The 23,677-nt window shown below is 32.9% G+C and overlaps 1 protein-coding gene across 2 annotated transcripts in view; it reads right to left on the bottom strand.

The window, feature by feature from the left end:
* Window positions 1–23,677, bottom strand: part of ZCWPW2 (zinc finger CW-type and PWWP domain containing 2) — a 119,482-nt gene that overhangs the window by 62,034 nt on the left and 33,771 nt on the right. For both annotated transcript variants that reach the window (XM_079114008.1, XM_079114007.1), the window contains exon 3: window positions 16,414–16,573. In XM_079114008.1, coding sequence (XP_078970134.1) covers window positions 16,414–16,573 — 160 coding nt within the window. The remainder of the gene's footprint in view (window positions 1–16,413; window positions 16,574–23,677) is intronic.

Raw genomic sequence — 23,677 nt, forward strand, 5'->3', positions numbered from 1 at the left:
ATTCCCCCACCTCATGGAGAATACTTCTGTTTCAAGTTTTTAGACATATGTCAAACTTCTTAAGGAAAAAATGACAATTTCTTTCTAGTATCATTTTCATTTCTTAAATTATGGACAATTTTTCATTATTTTAAAAAGGTACTTATATTTTCCTGTTCAAGTCCTCTGTTAAGGTCTACATTTGTATTTTTCCTATTGATTTGTAAAAGATTTTTATACATTAAAGAAATTGGTTCTTTGCTCTATATTACAATTATTTTGTTGTTTATAGTTTATCTTTTAGTGTTTTAGTACTTCTGATTTTCCTTTTTTGTACATTTAAACCTTTCATTTTTCTCAAACTAAACATGGATGTATGTATGAGATATAATTCCAAATTCATTTTTCTCAAGAAAGCTATTCGTACCTATGCCATTGATAAACAATACCACTTTGCTTTTTTTCTTATTTACTTATTTAATTATTTAAGGATGGGGTCTAGCTACATATTTCAAATTTCTGGGCTCAAGTGATCCTCCCACCTCAACCTCCTGAGTAGTTATAACTATAGGCCCAATTTTTATTAAATATGACCTTGACTATAACTCTTCTTACAAATACTTTTGTTAAACTCCATTATTCTATCAATCTGTCAAATCACTGTTAGTACCAAAATATTTAAACAACTGGAGCTTTAGTATGTCTTTAGTGTTTTGTGCATCTTTTGTATTTTAAGGCCTACCTTCTTCTCTCTTGTTTAATTTTCCTACAAATTTTAGAACTGGTTGTGTTGTTAAAAATCCTGTCTTTTTAAATTGAGATTTCATTAAAATTAAATTAGGGGAAATTGACATCTTCCATAAGAAATACTTTAAACCAAAAGGAGAATTATATCTTTCCATTTACTCAAGTTTTATTTGTTTTCTCTCAGTTGCATTTTAAAGTTTTGTTCATACAGATCTTACACCTCTCTTCTTAAGTTTACTCAAGTATATTTTATAGGCTTTGTTTTTGTTATACATGAGAATTTCAATCCTTTTATATTTTCAAACTGTTTACTTCTGTATAGTAACTGTAAAATTTCACACACAACTAAATTTTCTTACTGTTCTTTTTTCCCCCTCTGGTACTGGGGATTAAATCCAAGGCCTTGGCCATGCTAAGCAAGTATTCTACCACTGAATTCCACCTTGGTACTTTTTATTTTATGCTGAGATAGGGTCTTGCTAAATTGCTAACGCTGGCCTTGAACTTATAATCTTCCTGCCTCAGCTACTTGGGAAGTAGCTGGGATTACAGATGTGGACCACCACGTCAGCTTCTTATTAACAGTTTTTCTAATATTTATAATGGTTTTGTTTATAACAGTTTTTCTTTTGAGTTCCATGGGATTCTCAGGTATACAGTCATCCACTAAATATAATTCTGTTTCTTCCTTTCCTATCTGAGCATTTTTGCTTCTTTAGATAATTATATTAGCAATTATGACAATTTTAAGTGTTGTATTAATTCAATTTATTTTGAAAAATCCAAAACTTCCCCCTAAACAGCAAATTTCTCCTCTAAATAAAATATTCAATCAAATTAGTTCATGTACTCTTTAAAACATGATGAACTGATTCACATTCCATAGAAGCTACCAAAAATAAGTTTGCAATCATCTTGATAAACTTAGCTCTTTGAGACATTACAATAATCTCTCAATTGGAATATGCCCAGGAAAGACTTCTGGAATGACAAGAAATATGCAAAGACTGAGTATCTCACTAAATATAATAGATTCATTCCATATACTAATTACTAGGATAAAGTTTTTCATGAATGAATATCATGCATAAATTGTTTACAGTAATAACATTGTGAAACAGTTCAATTTTAAAATACTATATTTAATGAAATAAATGTTCAACTTGAAAGTTTATATTCTGAAAACAAACTAAGCAAACAATGATATTTGATAAGTAAGTCCAAACTGAGCAAAAACTACCTTTAAAAAGTATGAAAACATTTACATTTACCTTTCTAATCAGAAGTCAAAAAATTAAGTTCAGACTTGACAAAGACTTGTTTAAAGTCACATACTATTCAAAATAGGATTCAAACTTCTGTAGAATGTAACAGTCATTTCAACTCAATTTTTCAAACAATCTAGATGTTTCTTAATCCTTGGCTAATATCTATAACAGGCTGTGTGACTTTTCTGGTAACACCCTCCAGTTATTTTTAGCACCCCACCCCAAAATTTAAAAACTAAAATGTCCACTTGCAAGTAAGAGACAACATTTCAAATTTCCTTTCTAAAATAAGGGAAGAAATTTTCCTTTCAAGTTAAAGCTCCTGTGCTCCACAAACTCAAGGTACACTTTAGGCTGCCAAAGTGGTTCTCCTTGTCCTTGTGTTTTTCCTTCTCCCACCACGTTTTCTGCATTCTCTGAGGTTGAAAGGAATAAATGTAGGGAACAGAAAAGAAATTAAAGAAAACATTGTCTGCTCTTAGGGCAATGTGGAGTTAGTTGGTGCTTTCTTGGGTGCTTTGTGGATTTTCTGAGAATTCTGTCTTCCAACCAGGTATATCTGACTGCAGCTCCCTTGATAGGGCAATGTCTTTCTTTCAGGTGGTTAGTTTCTTTGAATATTCCATTACCATTACCATTTTTCTGCATCTTTCTGTTTAGCCTGCATGGGGATAGGAAGCTCTCTCAAGTGGATACCCTTTAAGATGACCCCTGACTCTTCCCAGGTCTATATCATTCCTCTGAAAACAGAAAGAATGCTGGTCATTCTCAGTGGCCCCGATGCCTCTACAGCTGTAATGACCAGAAACTCTCACCCTGTACATTTCTCAAGGTGTACAAGTATGGATACAAGCATGCTGTATTGTTTAAGCTTCAGGCTACATCGTACATTAAGCATTCAAAAATAAAAACAAAAACAAAAAACCCAACTCCTATATTATACATGAAATAAAGGAAAATTCCTATCCTTCCTTTCTCTAAGGTGGGGAGGGAAGAGAAATAGGAAAATTCCACAGCACACTGACATTTTCTTTTATGAAATTCCTGTACATTCAATATCTGACTTTTATATCCTTATGTAATTGCCTCGCAAGTTTTGGCACCTCCTTTGTAAGTCCTGCATCTATACTTTGAGCTTCACTTTGCAATACAGAAATAATTATTTTTGTCCTCAGCTTGGGGTTCTAAACATTAGGTCTTTCACTAAAACCAGGGTACATATAGTAATTTCAGAACTTTTAAATTAGCTGATCTTCCACCCTAAAATAGAACACGAAGAGTTTTAAAATATACTGTTTAAAGAATGAAATTTTGAAGACAACTCTTCAGGAAACTTTAAAGGAAGTAGAAGCTTATAAAGTCAAGGATTAAGGCCAGTGACTTCAAATGAGACCACAGGAAGCAGTGGGCATGCAGAGCTTCAAATTTCAGTTAATTCTGTGAACCTGAGGATATCACATGCTTTATTACGTCTATATTACTTTGGCAATTTGAGTTGTCTCAATCAGTTTTATTAAACTTAGGGTGGGGGGGAGTAATAATCACAGGAATAAAGACAATTAGTCTAAAAATTGATGTAAATTTATGAGCATAAATAAGATTATTCTTGACAGATGAAAATAAGCCTGAAAATGTTTGGAATAAGGATGAGGTTTGAGACTAAACAGATGGCTAGACAGGGAAAGATAACACCCTACATCTGAGAAAATTCCTAGCTGTGTCCAAAATTGAAAAGTTTGTAAACCACTGTCCAGTGTGATCTTGTGTCAATCAGGTGTTATTGTACAACTGAAGTCTTTAATATCACTTTTCCATTTCCCAGGGTTTGAAGTTGAATGTCCCTTCTCAGTAACTTTTAACTCACTGAATAAAGTTTGTGCCATCACTGCACAGTAATATGAAGGTGCAAATTCAAGAAAAAGATTATATGTGTTTGTTCACCCAGTAAGTCCAGTGGAGAGAATTTTTCAATCTCTCCATAAATTTGTGTGCCTGTTGCTTTGCATTTCAAGACTTTTTCTCCACATAAGAATTAATAATTAGTTAATAAAGACAAAATAAACTGGGGTTGTAGCAAGACAAATCTTATTCTTCAAACATGAATGCTTAAACAATGTCATATTACCTTATGTTTTGCTAAATCAAACTGAAGGTGACAAATTACATTCACCAAAGACTCAAAAAAATTAGAAGAACATATAGTGCTTGAAAGGTGAAAGCAGATGATTACTCTTCAACACATAATGGTTACGTGAATAGGTAGCCCAATAGCTTCTTTGCCACATCATCACAAAGTAATCTTTTCATATGCTAAGAACCTTAATGGCATGAGTTCAACCTCCCAAATTACAGTGCTACTATTCTCCAGGCACTGTCACTTGCCTGTGGAACCAACAAAACATATTTTTGTCCTCCTCTAAGTCTGAAAAAATATATTCTAAGCTTGCTGCTCCTGCCTCTCCCTCTCAAAGACACCAGAGTTTCTCTTCTCAGTCCACTCGGCCGACCCTCAAGGAACTCAGATCAGGAAAACAGGTAAGCCCTACTTTGGATCTCATAACAGAAAATGTGCCTGTATTGGAAAACAAAAGGCCTGATTACTGACAGAGGAAAATACAAACAAAATGAGATTATTTTCAACCAAGCACTAGTGTTTTGTTAATTCCAGGGAAGACAGTCCTACCTGTGGGCTTTGAATATTAGTAGAGATAGGGAGTAAAAGTCTTTCCTTTCCACCCACTGGTTCCCTATACCTTTACCCTGTCTATTGTTCTCCCCTAATTTTTTTCTAAAACATTCATAAACAACTAACAAACTATGTCTTTTTCTTATTTATGTGTTTACTACATGTCTTATTCTGCTATTTTAATTCTCAAGAGGTCACTTAATTTTGTCTGTTTTGTTCACTTCTGAGCTCAGTAAATATATAAATAAACATAGTTTGATCAAGGTGGCATGAGTAAAACCAAGACAGGAAACTAAGTATGAAAATAAAAGGCTGGTACATTTAAAAAAAATTTTTTTGGATGTTGATAGGCCTTTATTTTATTCACTTATTTATATGTGATGCTGAGAATCGAACCCAATTCCTCACACATGCTAGGCAAGAGCTCTACCACTGAGCCACAACTCCAGCCCAAGGCTGGTACATTTTAATCCCTAAAAAAAGTGAAGGAAAATTTTACACAGATGATGACTATCTAGTATAATGATAACATTACTTGTAATATAGACTTTTTTTGGTATAGAATTAAGATCTGCCAAGTATTTCATGGATCACTAAATTAGCTTATGATCTATGACACTAGTAGCATTTCCTTCTTGAAAAATAAGTATGTCTAATTTTAAGTGCTAATGTAATATAAAATATAGTTCCTAATTTTAAAACTATAGTAACTTAAATGCTTCTTAATATGATTGATTTGGGGGATGGTAGAACTTCACTAGAATTCATCAGATAAAATGATAACATCTTAAATTTCAAATTATCAATTAGAATTTTGATTATATCAATATCAAAGTTAACTGCAAACATAGGTACTTATAATTTAGAAATATATCTTTTAGATGCACTGTTGAAAATATATTAAAAATTCAGAAAACTGAAATAAATACTTTAGAATCTGCTTTATTGAGATTTATAAATTCATTAAAATGACTTCAAATATTGGCCATTATTTGTTTTATGTAATACACCTTTAAAAAGGTATAATATGTCTTTAAAATATAAGTCTTAGATTTAATAATCTAAAGAAACACAAAATTATTATTTTGGAAGGCATCTCTAATAAATATTTGAGGACCACTACTATCACCAATTATAAAGTGCTCTACCTGGATATTAATGTCAATTGCTGCTATTTATACATTGAAAGTTGCTGTGTAGCTCACCAAATATAACCATGTATTGCACTGATGCATCATTCTATTTTACTACTGTGCCAAAGCTATTACTCTTTTCCTGTTTTGGGCAGATAATTTTTACTTAAAGCAATTCAGTAGAAAGTTAATCACAACGATATCTCGTCTTCCTTAAATTGGATTTCTGCAACAGCAACCAGTAATCTGGACAGTAAGAACATTCTTGTTTCTTTGATGCATACTGGAAGATAGTCACTTCATGCCCATGTGCACCACAGAAGTTATAGCTTTAGTCTTCCTAGCTTCCTATTAATCCCTGACTTCCTTAAACCAACATCTTTAATATAGGTTTTTATAATCAACTCTGTATATTATGGAAGCTTTAAATATTGAACACTTGAAGTAAATATTGTCCTTAAAATCTAATTTAATTGTTGCCTACTCTAGACATAAATAGGAATTTTGCTTACTTTAATTCTGCAGGATTTTAAGATCAAAACACCTCATGTCACCCACTCTTCATACCACTGGAAAATGGGAACCAGTAAATTTGATTAAAAAAAATAAAAGTCTAGCTCCATTTAGTGTGACCTTTTACATCAGATTGAGAAATAATACCAAGAATGCAATGAACACTAGAGGAGAAATTAGGCCAAAAAAAAAAAAAAAAAGGAAATTTGAAAGTCAAATCTTCACAATGTAGTTCTGTAACTTGGCTTGAAATACTGGAAATTACAGAAACAGGAGACCTAGTTCCTTACTGGGTATTCCCTAAAATGTTAGGGGTGTGTGATGGGGAAGTAGAAAAAATAATGGTTTAAGATAAAATGATCCTACCTGACAAATCAGAAAAAAAAAAAAAAAAAAAAAAAAAAAGAACCCATAGGGTTCTAGATAAGCTTTTAAAAGCATCTACAAGTATTTTGAATATTTTTAGATCTTTTTCTATAAAGATAGACAATGCTATACATTATAAATTTTTTTTAACAAACCCCATTTGACACCTTAGACTATTCCATTACTAGAGTGACATCCTCTAAAATATAATCTTTTATACCTTTATTTTATTTACTTTTATGTGGTGCTGGGGATTGAACCCAGTGCCTTATATGCTAGGCAAATGCTGTACCACTGTGCTACAACCTTAGCACCTAGAAAATAATTTTTATACCCACCAATGTACCAGCCATTTAGCGCAGTGGATCTGAAATCAGATTTTGAGAGGAGAGAAAAATTGAGATGGCTGCAACTGTCAGCTGGGAGAAAGGCACCATCAAAGGAAGAAACATGTTTCAAAGGATAAGGAAGTCTAAAGTTACAATTTTGTCCAAGACTTAGCCTGGTTTCTTTAGCACCATATACTCAAAAACACATTTATACATTCCACAAAATAAACACAATACACTTAGTACACATTTATAAATATGTTCTTTAGTTGGTTCCAGTAAACACAAAGAAAACAGGTATTTAAGGGGAGATTACCTGCTATGCAATGGTTCTTCAGATTCACCAAGAAGATTATAGCCAACCTGGCTGGAAATTTAGATTCTCAAAATACTTGCTCATACATAGGTTCAGAAAAATATGCTTTGGGGGACTTTCCAGCAGAGTGTGATAAATAACAAGTTTGGGAACCAATAACAGTTAAGGCAAAAAACAACAAACTCTACCATCAGGATCCCAACATTTGTATTGATACTAACCATTTACTGCCAATGTTACAAGGGAATGAATCCTAAGTTTAATGACAGCATGGAGAACCCTCAAAACCATCGCAAGAAATCAATGTGCTCAATGTGAAGAAAAGAATTTTCACATCTTTGTCTGATTTTTAAAAACCTTGATTAAAGCCTAAGTTAATTAATCAACCTAAGTTAATTAATAAATTGTGCAGTTTATAGATATCGTATTACAAATTTGGTATGTTTTAAGAATACAAGCAGATGGCCCAATGTAAATTTCAAGCAGACTGACACATAATATGGAAACATGGAGTCTGTAGTAATAATACCTAGTTTTGAATCCCAGTTCTGCAGCTGTGTGGTCTCAGGCACGTTACTAAACTTGAACCTCCCACTGTCTGACCAATGAATGAAGATCACACAAGATTTGGTTTGTATAGTTTAAGAAAATGAGACAAGAGTTCTGTTAACAATAGGAAGGAGTTGACTAAATACGTATTTCATTTCTATAGGAGTTCTATTATTTAAAAAGACTACTAACTGGCTCACCTATAATCCCAGCCAATGGGGTGGCTGAGGCAGGAGGATTACAAGTTCAGAGCCAGCCTCGGCAACTTAGTGAGGTCCTAAACAACTTAGTGAGACCCTGTATTAAAATAAAAATAAAGAGGGCTGGGGATATAGCTCAGTGGCTAAGCACACTTGGGTTCAATTCCTGGTACCAATTTTTTTTAAAGAGACTATTATTATTTTTAACGAGACTATTATTATTTTTAACTTACTAATTTAACTAGTGCTTATACAGACAAACATAATTCTAAACACTTATAATTCATTTTATAAAGGACTAAGTCATTTTAACTTCATAACATGCTTGTGAGGTAGGTACTGTTATATTTTCTTTATAGAAAGGACAGTTGAGGAACTGAGCTTATAAATTTCCCAAATCTGCATACCTAGTAAGAGAGAACTGGAATTTATACACAGGCAACCTAGTTCCAGAGTTTGTACGCCATACAAAACGATACCATTTCACTACAAGATAATTTTATTGCACAAATCTCAAAGACAGTGTTATGAAGAGCTCCTAACCCATATCATAAAAAAAAAAAAAAAAAAATGGAGTTGAAAATGAGAGGAAACTCTCATATGGTACTTTACTTTCTATGTCAGGCCACTTTTACATGGCTTAGGATTTTTTTTTTAGGATTATTAATCAGTAGTTAAAAACTTAAAATCACCACTGTATTCTACATTTAAATATGGCTAAAATGATACATTTTATGTTGTATATATTTTCACATAATTTTAAAAAGTCAACTTTATTGTATACATTTTAAAGTATTTTATATACACTGGTTTCAAGATGTACAATTTTCATTTTATGAAATGGAATATATCATTAAGTGTAGCAAGCAGTGTAAACACTGCTATGCAAAATGATGGTGAAGTATTAGAAACATATTGATGAACAAAGCACAGGGAGCAAATGAGCATTGAGTCAATACATAATTTTTAAGGCCAGTGCTTGTCTAAAGTGCTGTTATCTCACACTGCAATAGCCAGGCTGACTGCTTCAGTAGGGATGTTAAACAACTAGGAGAAATGTATAGGTTTAAATCTGTCATGAAAATAAGCAGGTGCTTAATATTCCCCAGTCTTAAAAAATCAGGACTGTTCTAAAGTATTTTAAACAAAGGTATTAATGGATATCAAGATCTGCACCTAAAAAAACAATAACATACTTGGCTACTATTTTCTAATCTGTATTTGTTTCCTGTTGTGGTTTAGATGTTGGATCCCTGAAAGCTCACATGTGAAAAAGGGAAAGAGGGTTTGGAGGAGAAATGATTGGGCCATAGCCTTAATCTAATCAGTGAATTAATCCATGACAGGATTGAATGATAACTGCAGGTGGGGGTGGGGTGTGGCTGGAGGAAGTGGTTCACTGGGGGCATGGCTATGGGATATATATTTTGTTATCTGATGAGTGGAGTTTCTCTCTACTTCCTGATCACCACATGAGCTGCTACCATCTGCCACACTCATTTGCCATGATGTTCAGCCTCACCTGGAGGAATGGAGCCTGCTGTCTACGGATTGAGACCTCTGAAACTGTGAGCCCCCAAATGAACTTTTCCTCCTCTATAATTGTTCTGGTTGGGTCTTTTAGTCACAGCAGTGAAAAAGCTGACTAAAACACTTGCTTTTATCAACTATATATTTATGGGAAAACATTGGTTTTATTTACTACAAACAGATACTCAGATTCTATGTTTAATGATAGAATCACAAGAGCAGGTGAAAGATTTAGGTGAAAAGGATGGTTAACTGTCACGCAGAATCAGTCTATAGTTTTTGATCTAAACAGAATGGTATCTACTTATATGATAAATTACTATAGGACAAGAAGTTATTTCTATTTACAGAACAAAGAATTAGAAATTTATTTTCAAAATTAGTTTAATTGGCATTGTTTAGGGTTTAAAAACAACGGGTTTTGCTTAATTCATAGAATGACATTGTATGCCACTAAAATCTTTTGCTATAAGATAGCAAAATGAAGAAAAAAAGTGGAAAAAGAATTAAAGAAAATGAAAAAGATGTCAATATCCCTATCAGAAGAATGTATCAAGAAGTTAATTTACAACTATTTGGTAATCTAAGAACTCCAACAGAAGACTCATTTTAAGACAGCTTACTTTACTCAAAAGCAGTATGACTGAGGGAAATTTAGTTAGCCTTGTATACTGGCTTAAAAACAATATTTTTAACAGAAAATACATACTTCGAGAAAACTTAGAAAGTTATATATTAGAATTTCTTAGAAAAGAATATTACTGTCCCCCTGAAGAGTCAATATGACAAACCTAGTTAACTACATTTTTCATGTATTTGATGAGAAAGGTAGCCAACTATTCCATCTTTTATAAACTGAGTGAATCTGGTCATATTATTTGGATTTGTACTTTTAACTTTCATACAAGTTCACGGCTGTCTAAATTCATAAAAGATGAAGAAGAGAGATGACAGAGGTGAATTCAAGAATTTATGCAGTGAAGTCAGCATATATAAATTTAAGTCAGAAAAGCAAAATAGAGATAGGAAAAGAAAGTGGTTTCATTCAATTGCAAAGAACATGAGAGATAGTATTTCCTGTTCTCCTTCCAAGTTCCATCAAACAAACCCAAAGTATCTTGAGGCATTGCTGATACTGGGGACTATTCATTCACAAAACAATCAGATTAAGAAAATGCTAACTTATCTCCTACTTTCAATAGTTATTACTTCTGTTTATACTAAACTAAAAAGGTATTGCAGTAATAGCCTCACTCAAGTCATACACTGAAAATCAAAGAATAAGATGACCAACTAACTCTATTCTCAATTCCTAATGAAGGATATACTCCACCTGATTGTCCTTGGTATCTCTTTAAATACTTCCTCTTATGGACAGAGAGGTTCTATGAAAACAAACTACACAATTGAACTTCGCATTTAACCTGTTACTTCCAATGAATAACTAACATTTATTGAGGATCCACTACAGGACCAAATGTTGTACTAAATGCTTTACATGTATTATCTCAGTTAACCCTCACAGGGTACTGAGGGTACTGTCATAGCTTCTATTTTATAGTTGAAACACTTGGGATTTGTAAATGTTGAGTGACTTGTCTGAGGTCATTCATTAGTAAGCAAAAGAGCCAAGATATAAACTCAAAGAGCCTGCCTGACTCTAGAACCTGCCTCTTCAGCCACTTTGTTAAACCTCTTCATAACTTTATTCTTTTCCTGGTAGATTATTCATAAACAGATCACAATTAAAGAAACATGTTGTAATTCTCTTAACCATTTTCCAGGCCAAAATTTAAAGAATGTTTAGAAAGCAAACAAAAATTGTAATTGAATAATTATTTCTTGCAGTGATGGGGAATATTTCATCATTGAGTTTATTTTTTTATTTGCAATACAACAATTCTAAAATTACAACAAATCAAATACAAATATGAAATCAGTATGATAACACTTTACTGAGAATTTGGCAGCTATATGAGATTATCTGCTAGTAGGAATGGTGGAAGAGTTTCTTGGTTTTTGTTTTCAAATAAATTATCCAATTGGTTGGCTCAACAGATATGTATCCAGTTTCATCCTGTTACTGTGAGAGCAACACACTGCCTAATGATCTAGTTACAAACTCATTTGCTAATCCTTACCACAGACTGCATGCTATAATTTGGACCCTAATGAATCTTTGAACAAAACACTTGCACAAATAAATGCTAATCCAGATACACTGATCAAATGATTATTGCATATGCAATATGAAAATATCAAGAATTCTGCTTGTTCTTCATGGTTTCTAGCCCTCCAAAGAGGAACATCAAAAAAAAGTAAAGAGCACATCTACCAAGGACTGCCATAATTTAACATGAATATCAGAATTAATACACATGAAAATTTTCTTCATTATAGGTACAAATGTGAGAAAATACTCAACAAATTAAAGCAGTTGGTATGCACATGCAAATGGGCATAGTGTGCAAAGAGAAAGGCATGTGACTTGAGATTTAGACATCTTCAGTCTAATCATTACCTTATTACTTAGCATCTGATTGACTGTGTACATATGTAGTCTGAATCTCACTTTCTTCCATGATGATGCCTCTTTGATGGGATTGTTCTAAGACTTTAAAAATTAAATGAAATGTATCTACCCAATTCTTGGTCTATATATGAACTTGATACCAATTGGCATAAATGTGTGTGGGCTCTTTTAGTTATTCAAATTATCATAGTACAAATTTAAAAAAAAATATGTTTTTAGTTGTCAATGGATCTTTTATTTTATTTACTTATATGTGGTGCTGAGTATTGAACCTAGGGCCTCGCACATGCCAGGCAAGTGCTCTACCACTGAGACACAACTCCAGCCCCTCATAGTGCATATTGACATCAGACACCTTTATGGAGAACATTTTCTCTGCCAATATATCAATCCTCTGTCCATAATTTTTGTTTATTTCCTCTTACAGAAAAGAAATCTACTTATATGATAAATTACTATAGGAAAAGTTATATTATTTTTATTTACAGACCAGAGAAATTAGACAAACATGATCTAAGTCATTTAACCAAATTCTGAACAACAGTGGAATTTCTAAAGATACAATTTTCAAAGAACAAAGTCTTCTGTGCTATCATTAGTGTGTCTGCAGAATTATACCAGGGAGTTAATACAACTAGAGCCTGTATCTCCCTCATACTGCATATCTATCCTGTGTTGGAAGGGGACCTTTGCTGAATGTAATCAGTCAGGATCCAGGCGGGAAACAGCAAACCAACACCTCAAACATCAACAGTCACTGTGCCATAGGAACAGAAGAAAACTGAGTGATGTTAGACGAACAGTTAAGTGCTCAAGAAGTGACACTCATCACTTTCACCTTTAACAAACTGGCTCTATCCCACACCACAAGGGTGCCAAATGTGCAAATACACTTTGTAAGGAAGGTAGAAATTAAAAAATGTTGATGAATACAATTAATGATTACCACATTAAAAAGCAGAATTACCTGCATTGCAGAGCTTAAGTGTGATAATATGGCAACACTGTCTTTTCATTTCCCTGAAAAATACGGGCACACTTCATAATACAATGGGTAAATACTCAAAGGACATTTGGTACCCAAAGAAATGGCTGCATATGTATACAGGAATGTGCTACATACAATGGCAAACACCCTGCTGAAATAAGTCAAAAGCATCTATTAACACTATGGATCAAAAAGAAAAAAAAACTATGACCATAGGCACAGCCTAGTACTAGGGAGTCTAAGTCCATTTTATGTTTGCTATATCAAAATATGTGACACTGGGTAATGTATAAAGAAAAGAGTTTTATTTGGCTCATGCTTCTGATGACTACAGGGTTCAAAAAGTATGGAATCAGTATGGGATCTTTGTTACATCACAATCTGATATATTAGTCAGTTTTTCATCACTATTAAAAAAATGCCTGTTGTGGCTAACTTTGTAAAGAGAAAAAAATTATCTAGCTTACAGTATTAGAGATTCAAAGTACAAAATCTGGAGGCTCCATGTGTTTGGCCTCTGGTGAAGAAAGCAGACGTCAGCACCTTATGAAAACATATGTGTAGAAGAGCTCACAAGCCTGAAAGTCAGAGGAAGACACTAGTGTCCCACAATCAACTCGAAGGGCATGCCTTCAATGACCTAAGGACATCCTGCAAGGTCTTACCTCCCAAAGGTTCCACCCCTGTCCAAGAATGCCACTATGAAGACCAAGCCTTCAATAACAATGAACACTTGGAGTACTCTCAAACCATACCCATACCATATCAATGGCAGAGAAGTGAAAGGGGAATTGGCTGAGTGTACAAGGGGCCAGGCTCAGTCTTATATAACCATACACACTCTCAAGAACTCATTAAGCTCTGTGAGAACTAGTAATCTTTTCCAAAGGTGGTGCCTGTAAGATCTAATTCTCTAACAGTCTCCACCAACTTAATACAATTACATTGGGGAATTAAACTTCAAAATGAGTTCTGGTGGAGACGAACCTCATTCAAACCATAGCGGAGGGTAAATCAACTACTTTTCCTTGGAAATATAAGAAACTAGAAAGGCATCAGTCAAGCAATCATTAGTTCTGTATACTGCTAGTAGTCATGTTATTTATGCCTAAGACAAATTATAATGATTTTATATAACCCATACAATAATCAACTTAAACATGCTATAAATATTAAGTTCACAACCTGAATCAGTTTTATTAGTGCTATATACAAATTATGCATAATGCTGAATGACAAGAACAACCTCAAAGCTGTGTTCAATGAAAGTGATTAGTATTCAGTTAGAAATGTGAACCTGTGTTAGAAAGCATAGTTTCTAGGCTAATGAAAATGCAATACTAACAAATAGTACATAGAAGAAAGTCAACAGAAAATAGACCATAACCAAAGCTAGATTATTATATTAATGGTAGGGATAAAACCAAAAAATCTGATGCCTCAAGGTTGAGTTAAACTTAATCAGTGTTTCTCCTTGTACTACCCATTAAAGTCACTTGTGGAACTTAAAATTTCTGATGAATTCTGATCTCTCTTTTCTACTTTTGCAATGTGAGGACATGGTGAAACGAAGACCATCTGTGAAACAGGAAACAGGGCTCCACCAGACAGTGAATCTGCCAGTGTCTTGATTTTGAAATTCCTACTCTCCAGAATGATGAGAAATACATGTTTACTACTTATAAGCTTAAAAAAAACTGTAATTGTAATCTTGTACCTGTTAAGTAATCTCTGTCTATTCTTCCTTGTCCTTCTTACTCTTCCAAGCCTTTGGGAACCACTATTCTACCCTCTACATCTATGAGATCAACTTTTTTATCTTTCATATATGAGTGAGAACATATGGTCTTGGTCTTTCTGTCTGGCTTATTTCACTTAATATTGCAGCAAATAACAAGATTTCACTTTTTAATACCTTCATTCATTTGTCTGTTGATGGACACTTAGGTTGATACCAAACCTTGGCTTTTGTTAAGAGTGCTGCAATAAACTTGGGCATGCAGACTTCTCTTCCACATACTGAAATCAGACTATTCAAATTAATCCTGACAAAATTCAAATTCTGAGAATACTTGTTTGGATAATTTAAAAATACACTTTTATACTTATATTTCAATGTAATTTCTTAGGAATGCCCTGCTCTTTGTTTACTTCATTGTTAAAAATCTAAGATTCTGAAGTCAGTTTTATGAGCAACCTGATTTCCCATTCAGCAGAAAGATAGGTCACAGTATACTCTTTTCTGTCTCCTGTAGTTACCAGTTTATGTGTCTTGAACATACCCAAAACATGAGAGCAAATAAGGGACTTCACATTAAGATGACTGGTCTACAACTAATATGAAATGGATGCATGTGGCATTGCTTCATACGTACGTGGTTTTATTTAACCAGCGTTTCCTTTTAGTTGTTTCAAATTGAATTGTATAAAAATGCTATTTATGCAAAAGATAAAGTAAATCCTATTTCAAAGTACCTCATATTTTCACTGATTTTACTGGAGATAAAATTGCATGCTTTAAATATACATGCTTACTTGTATATTTATCACTATATTAAAAGAGAAACCATCCAAACTGAGTCAAAGGTGTCCACATTTATGACATCTACTTTTTATCAGATTTTTAATGAAAGCATGGTTTGCATATGGAAAGTTTCAATATTAGAATACAAAGATAATTGAATTGATACACACACACACACATATAAAAACAACAAATCCTCAGAAATAGGTCTAGTTCACCTATTTTCATCAGTTTGAGAATCTAATCTATTCACTAATTGTAGCATGGGATTTTAAATTTTAAAAGACTCAAAAAATACTAAAAAAAAAAAAATACTGAAGGAGTTAGTACAATGAAATATTCTTTTTGAAATTTGAAAAGCTTAGTGTTCTCCATAATTAATTTTCCCTGTGACTACAGCTACAACTTGAGTCTTATCATGAGAGTTTTAAAATTGCCAAATGACAATCTTAAAACTGTTCCTAAAGGCAATTACATGAAGTCTTCAGTTGATTTTTACTATACTGCCATTGGAAAAATTAAATCTAGAATCCTACAACCATTTTACATTCATAATTTCTTTGAAAAAAAAAACTGCTTTAAAATATAAGTGTTTTAATTTAAACAAGTAGTATAGATTATTGTTTATATAAACAATTATTTATGCAAATAAATAATTATATAATTGTATATCTTTTAGGATCTGAGATTTAAAACAACCATGAATAAAAACAAATGCAAAAAGAATACTGATTTTATCTTACTGTACCTACCTTTAGTGTGATACTATAATGTCCAACAAATGTTGCATTTATCCATGATCTTGAATGTGGATCACCCAGGAATTCTATGTGATACTGTTCAACATTTCCATCCAGATCATAAGTCACGTATTTACCTTTAAAAGGATCAGGGCAAAGTATTCCTGGCCAACTTTCAAAAGAAAATATTTTAAATTATTTTGATGCTTTACAAAAAAGGCAGACATCAACACATCTGTTACAATCATTCATTTGACATCTTCCTTTGAATTTTAATGACTTTTGAACAAAACACAAATATATTTCTACTTACATCTTTTAAAGATAGGTTATTCATTTGATACAAGTAATAAGTTGTATCTCTATAGCTACAGAAATCATTGAAATAGTCACAAATTTAAGATATAGATAAGACATAAAAGGAAAGAATTATAAAACAAAAGAATGATCTCCAGGCACTGCTGACAGGAAAGATAAAAAAGATTCATCAAATTCATGGCAGTACTGAATTAATTCTAACCAATCAGACTGGTTAATTAGCAAAATATTAATCCACTGGCATGGCTGTTGACAGAAGGGGAGAAACTTTCCTGAACCAGGACTGTCAAAAAAATACTGCTAGCTCAGGCTGTAATAATACCATGCAGTAAAACTACTGTGGAAAAAGCAGAGACAGAGCACCACAGTTCTATATTGTCACTTTTAACTCTATCTCCTCTGTTGGAGGTAACCAAATTGTTAAACGTCCTGGAAAAAATTTATTCTAATTAAAAATAAACTTTTAGAGAGATGTTCTTTCATGACATAAATCTCAAGAAACAACTTGATATGTTTCAGATTTCTCTCTGGCTATTCATTTTCCACTTCTGTCCCTTTCTGTTCTTCCATTTTCTAGTCTAGTTTTGGTTGGTTTTTCTTTTTATATATGCAGCAGAGAGTTCCTGTTGTTGACAACTTTGATCAGCAAAAACAAACCGTATTTCCATTACGGAGTCTGAATAGGAAATTAGAAAATAAGTCTTGAAACACTCATGATATGAGAAAACCCACACCTAGAAAATAATGTATTTGGTTTAATAGATTTTGTTTTAAAAGGAAGTTTGAAACAACCTATAAACCTACTGGTAAATAGTCACCTTAAATTTTCTATTTACGAATGTAAATAAAACCAAATTTATCACTAAAAAATTTAGAATTTTCAATACGTTTATTCAATATTTAAATAATTCCAGGACTTTTAAACAGGAAAATCAATTCTATGCTATTATGAGAGAAAAAATGAGGTAGAATGCAATAGATATTTTTTAAACCAAATTGTCTTGAATTTGGGCTGGGTTAAAATTTAAAGAGAATGAGGGAAAAAATAACAGAATGAATCAAACAACAATACCCTATGTAAATTTATGATTACACAAATGGTATGCTTTTACACCATGTACAGAGAAATAACATGTATCCCATTTGTTTAAAATAAAATAAAATAAAATAAAGAGAATGAAACTACATTTTACTGGAGCAAGTTAATGGCATTTCAAGTGTTCCCAACACTCCCTTCGAGGCTTTCATTTTCAAATTTAATTCTTACAGTAACCTGATGAGGTAGGTATTTGGTTTTCTTTATTAAAATGACAAAACTGAGTCTAGGAGATTTTATATCATTTTCTTAATAAGACTCTTAATTATGTCTTAATTAAGAAGACATAATTCAAAAGATGTCATTCTGATGCCAAAGCCCAAATGTTTTTCACCAGACTAGATCACACTCATGGCTCAAAATAGGGCTGATATCAAAAGAAGGGAAGTCACAGGTAGGCTACATTCAATTCAAGAACATGGGAAGAATTAATTACCTCTGAGATGGAATATTTGGTCTCATAAATTATATTTCCTTGCTGGTTCAGAGCCTAAATAACCATTTGGTAAAGGGTAATGTGGTGTATAGTATAATATAATGTAGGGTGTTTCTTTGTGTGTGTGTGTATGTGTTGTGTGAGTATGACTTGTGTATAAGAGAGGGAGAACTAACTATATGACCTCTGAAAGTCTTCTCTAGCTCTAAAATAGAATGAATTCAAAATATATCTTGCAACATAGTCAGAAAAGCAAAGGTACTATTATATCAAAAGGCCATTCTTACAAGACATTTGATCAGTAAGGAATACTGTTGCATCAAGACCAAGGACAGAATGATGGTGTGCTTTCTGTGTAATAACATTGACTAGGATATAGATAAGTTGGTCTCAGGAATATTAACTTTTCTTGCATTCAGATAAAACAACCTAATTACCCTAACATGCTTTATTTATTCTATATTAAGACAATATCTGATTAAATATTTATTATTTAAGGTCTTATACAAATTGACTTTTTAATTTTAAAATGTTATTTAAGTACAAAGTTATTATTTTATATTAAAATGACAATGTAAATTATTGGGCTGAAACTGTTAGTGATCCAATCCATGGGTTTTAATATTCTATTCATGCCAATAATGCAATATCTACATCAATTTATTTTTAAATATTTTACCAACCATTCCATACTCTGACCTTCTGGTTCAGAGAATAAAACAGGAAGGGAAGGAAGCAAATAAGATCAAGAAGCTGTGACTAAGGAATATACAGAAGAAATCAGTCATAATTTTATAGCTCAAGGTGTAAAATACACATTTAATATACCCAAACATTAAAAAAATCTGTACAAATGACAAATTCTATTTCAGTTTACAGCACTGGAAAGACTGTGGAAAAGGTTATGACATTCAATCAGGAGATCCGGGTTCTCATTCTGTCTTCTACCAGACAACCTGCCTCAAGAAAGTATCTACACTTCGCTATAACTCTGGTTCCTCAGTGTGTTGTTACAAGTTCAAATGTACATTTTTGTCTTTTGGAAAATTAAAAAACTTGCCACTGTTATGTCTGAATTGTGTCCTGCCCTAAGTTTATATGTTGAAGTCCTAACCTTCAGTACCTCAGAATGTGACTACACTTAGAGAGGAGGGCCTTTAAAGAGATACTTAAAATGAGTCCATTAGGGTAGATGGGCTTTAATTCAGTATACCTAATCTCCTTATAAGGATTAAAAATATTGATACAGACATGCACAGAAGGAAGACCATGAAGGGCACAGCAAGAAAATGGCCATCTGTAAGCCAAGTAGAGAATCTTAGAAGCAGTCAACCCTGCTGACATCTTGATCTCAGAATGTCAAGCCTGTGAAAAAAAATCACTTTCTATTGTTTAGGTCACCCAGTCTGTAGTATTTTGTAATGGCAGCCCTAGCAAACTAATATGACTATATTCATGTGAGGTAACTAATACAACTGAGAAGATGATCCAAAAAAATTTCCCTTCATTTAGGTAATTATTTAAAAACTATATAAATTATATATTTAGACAATATTAAAAACTAAGTATACAGGTCATGCAATGAAAAATCAAATCACAGAAATAAAAAAATCAATAAAATTTAAATCAACTGGATTTGAAGACTGAAGATTGTTGACCTAAATTGATATTAAAGTTATAATATAATACAGAAATGTATATGCCTACCCTATATTTAACTATTAAATGATTTTTACAGATCATAAATAACAGAAATTGTAATGAGTGTGCTATGTTATTAACAGATGAAATACATTTGTGTCTTTCCACAGTGTCAAAATTTATTGAATAACAATAAATGCACAGGCTACACCACTTTTCATCAGTGGCAGTTCACTGAGTACTTGTGAGTCAACTGGTAGTCATAGGCCAGGCAATCACAGGTTCTTTTACTCCAATCTCAATTTCTAATATCTGTAACATTCAAGGTGCACATCACACTTTACATAATTATATGTGTTTATATATGTTACAGAAAGGTTATGAAAGGGTAAGGCAGCCACATGGGCTCTGGAGGCTAAACTAAGGGCAAAGGCAGAGGGTAGATAAGGATGCAAAAAGTCACTGTAGGTGGTCAGATAAAATTATGAACTGGTTCAATAAAGTAAGAAAAAAGAAAAGAAAAAAGATTCATGCTTAGTATTATAAAGGTTAAAAATTCTGAATTTAGCAGGATGTCAAGTCCCAACTAGAGGTGTCAGAAGGTGATGACTTGGGTGCCAATAGTCAATAGGGTTGGTGGAGTGAGAGAATGGAACAGATGATCCCCTGTTCCCTAGATGCTGAGCAGAGTCCTGTGGCACTTGGCCTCTCGGAGTTAGGGGAAAGGGAAGTGGAGGGCTCCTGGTAGCCTAAGATTGTGCAACAGGAAGGACAAAAGGATTACACATTGTTTCAGACTGTCTGAAAACCAAAGGAACTTTAGAAGAATTGGAAGTGATAATGTTAAGTCTAGTAGAGCTTCAGGACAAAGTAAATAGGACTATAATTATCAGGTTCATACCACAATACTTCATTGTTGCTTGATGGCTCTTATCAGGCTACGTTGAACAGTACACTTGCTTAGAGTTTTCCTTTGAAACTCATACTGGAAATCTACGCTTCTGAAAGAATCCACTCAAAGATCACTTCAGTAGGAAGATAAACTACTAAAAGTGATTGGCAGTAGCAATGGAGACCCCAAACTTACCAGAAATCTAGGAACCATAGATCTTTTGACCCAATTAACATCCATTTTTTTAAAGCAACCAAACTGTAATCGTTACATTTCACTGTTTAAACTCTGTAAAATGTAAGGGGTTCATGTTTAGTACTTGAAGCTTTATACCTCCTCAAAGCAATTTTTAAAAGGATTATTACCAAGTAATTTCTAATTATAAGTAGTACTTATTCCAGTTACATAAAACTTTCTCAAGTTTTCTAACACTTAAATCACAAAAGAGAAATATTTTGCAGACAAGTTGCTACTTTGATGATACAAATTATGATATATTAAGTATCGATTGGGCCCAAGACTATTCATTTTAAATTATTACTCTATGAAATATAAATAAAAGAGAAAACTTATAAAAAGAATTAGATGCTGTTTCCATTCATTATTTAAAGCATGTTAAATTATAGAAAATATCACATGCTGATGTAAAGATGAATTATGTAAAGTATTATTATGTGTCCAAATAACTGGGGCACTTTAGTATTCAGGCCAGAGAGAGGAATTTTCTAACTCCGAGTCTCTATATCTCAGCTAAAAATGAGTGTACCAAACTAAAGGAAACGCTAAGCATAGGGAAGAGATGCAGAAAACATATTACTTCTCCCATCTACTACATCCATCATCTTTCTCTGACTGGCTATGATTGAAGAAGCTGATGTTCATTTCCGCCCTTAGTTTCAATTTCAGTTCAAACACTGTCAACCCTAGATTGTACTGTGCACTTCTACTTCCCTATTTTTCTTTTTCATATGGAAGAGAAATTCTTAAGTATCATTCTATGGATTTAAATGTGGAAAGGTACAGTAAGAATAGACAATGCAAAGGAAAGGCATCAGAATTACAAGAAAAGTATGTGGGTGACAGAAAATAAAATGCATAAACAAAAAAAAAAAAAAAAAAGAGAGAGAGAGAAAGAAAGAAAGGTGCTGGCTGGGCATGGTGGCACACACCTATAATCCCAGTGGCTCAGGAGGTTGAAACAGGAGGATAGTAAGTTCAAAGGCAGCCTCAGCAACTTAGTGAGGCATGAAGCAACTCACAGAGACCCTGTTTTTAAATTAAAAAAAAAAAAAAAAGGCAGGGGAAAGCTAGGGATGTGGCTCAGTGGTGAAGCACCCCTGGGTTCAATCCCTGGTACCAAAAAAAAAAAAAGAGATGCTAGGTTTTACAGTTAATCAAGAGAAAGGACAAATTTTAGCAGGATAAACCACCTCAAGGGAAGTACAAATATATCATGAAGAAACTAATGTTGTACACACTTGGTATCCAGTAGAACTGATTTGTAAAAGAAAATTCTTGCCACTAACACAAGTTGGAGTTTAAAGCATGGTTACATTTGCCTCATATTTATACCATATTAGAAATAAGTCACTATCATTTTCTAATTATGGTTTAGATGTTTAAGATGAGAGTTAACTTAGGCCTTATTCCTAAACCGTTGGAATAAAGTGAATGAGCTGGAGTCATCACCAAATGAACGTTATATTTTCCAAGAAATCTCTGTGTTGTAATCTAACCGCAGAAGCTTATGGAAAGGGGAAGTTTCCCATACAGACACAAATATGTTATAAGTATTTGTATGCAAAATAACGTAAATAAGAAGTAAGTAATACTGAAAGGATTTAACAGAAATATCAATTTATACATTATATCTAAAAAGTATCACTGAATTGCTTTGTTAACTTGAAGGCATATTTAAATACCAGGCTCTTTGGATGATAGCACATTAAGGTGAAAATATATTTTCTATAAATGAATTTTCATATTTATTAAAAAGCTTTGTAAAATGCTATATAAATATATCCAAAATAAAACCTAGTATCTGCTTGGCAGTGCATCCACCTGAATTAAGTGAAATATTCACTGTAATTGTCTCCTTTTAACTTCTGGACTCTTTCTAGCTGAATATAATACTATTTCTTCAATTGTAAAAAGCAAGTCTGCTTAAACACTGTGGAAATAAGTTTTGTCTTCATAGAATGTACAACTCTACCCCAAGTACACATAGACATAATCTAAAGACACAGGTGGCATATGTATTTATAAATATATAAGTATATTTATTTATGTTGTGTCAGCATGTGGAGATAGATTTAACTATTATAATTTGATTCCTCATGGAGCTTGCCCATAGACAAAGAAAGTGCTATTATCTTGACAATTATTTGTTTTCATAAATAGGCATTTCTCAATTCTGTTTCAGTTTCCCTTTAGCTTTATGTGAGCAGGTCAACTCTTCTGAGAAACAATAACTTTGAGATTTTGACAAGATTGAGTTTCTGAGTCTTAAAAGCTGGATGTAAGGTCATGGGTTAATGAGAATTGACCCAGATAATGATACAATGCTAAGTATCTCTACAGTCAGCAGCTGGTCTTTCCACTTGAAACTTCAGCATCTATAACATTGCTTAATTAAGATCCGATGTTTGTTTCTTATAGGTTAATTCCATCTTTATATTTTACTATTGCAATTTATCCTATTATCTTTCACAGCATTTGTGTTACTGAATAAGCAATATAAGTACATTTGAACTTCTTAGTTTGAATTTTAAATTTGTGTTCAATTTAATTCATAAAAGGGAACATTAAGTGGCTACTTAGTCAAATGCACCTTATTTTCCAGTAAATAAAAAGTTACATATAGTTGTATTTTTCAGGCATGCTGATGGCCCTA

Source organism: Sciurus vulgaris (assembly GCF_902686455.1).
Source record: "Sciurus vulgaris genome assembly, chromosome: 16".
Lineage (NCBI taxonomy): Eukaryota > Metazoa > Chordata > Mammalia > Rodentia > Sciuridae > Sciurus > Sciurus vulgaris.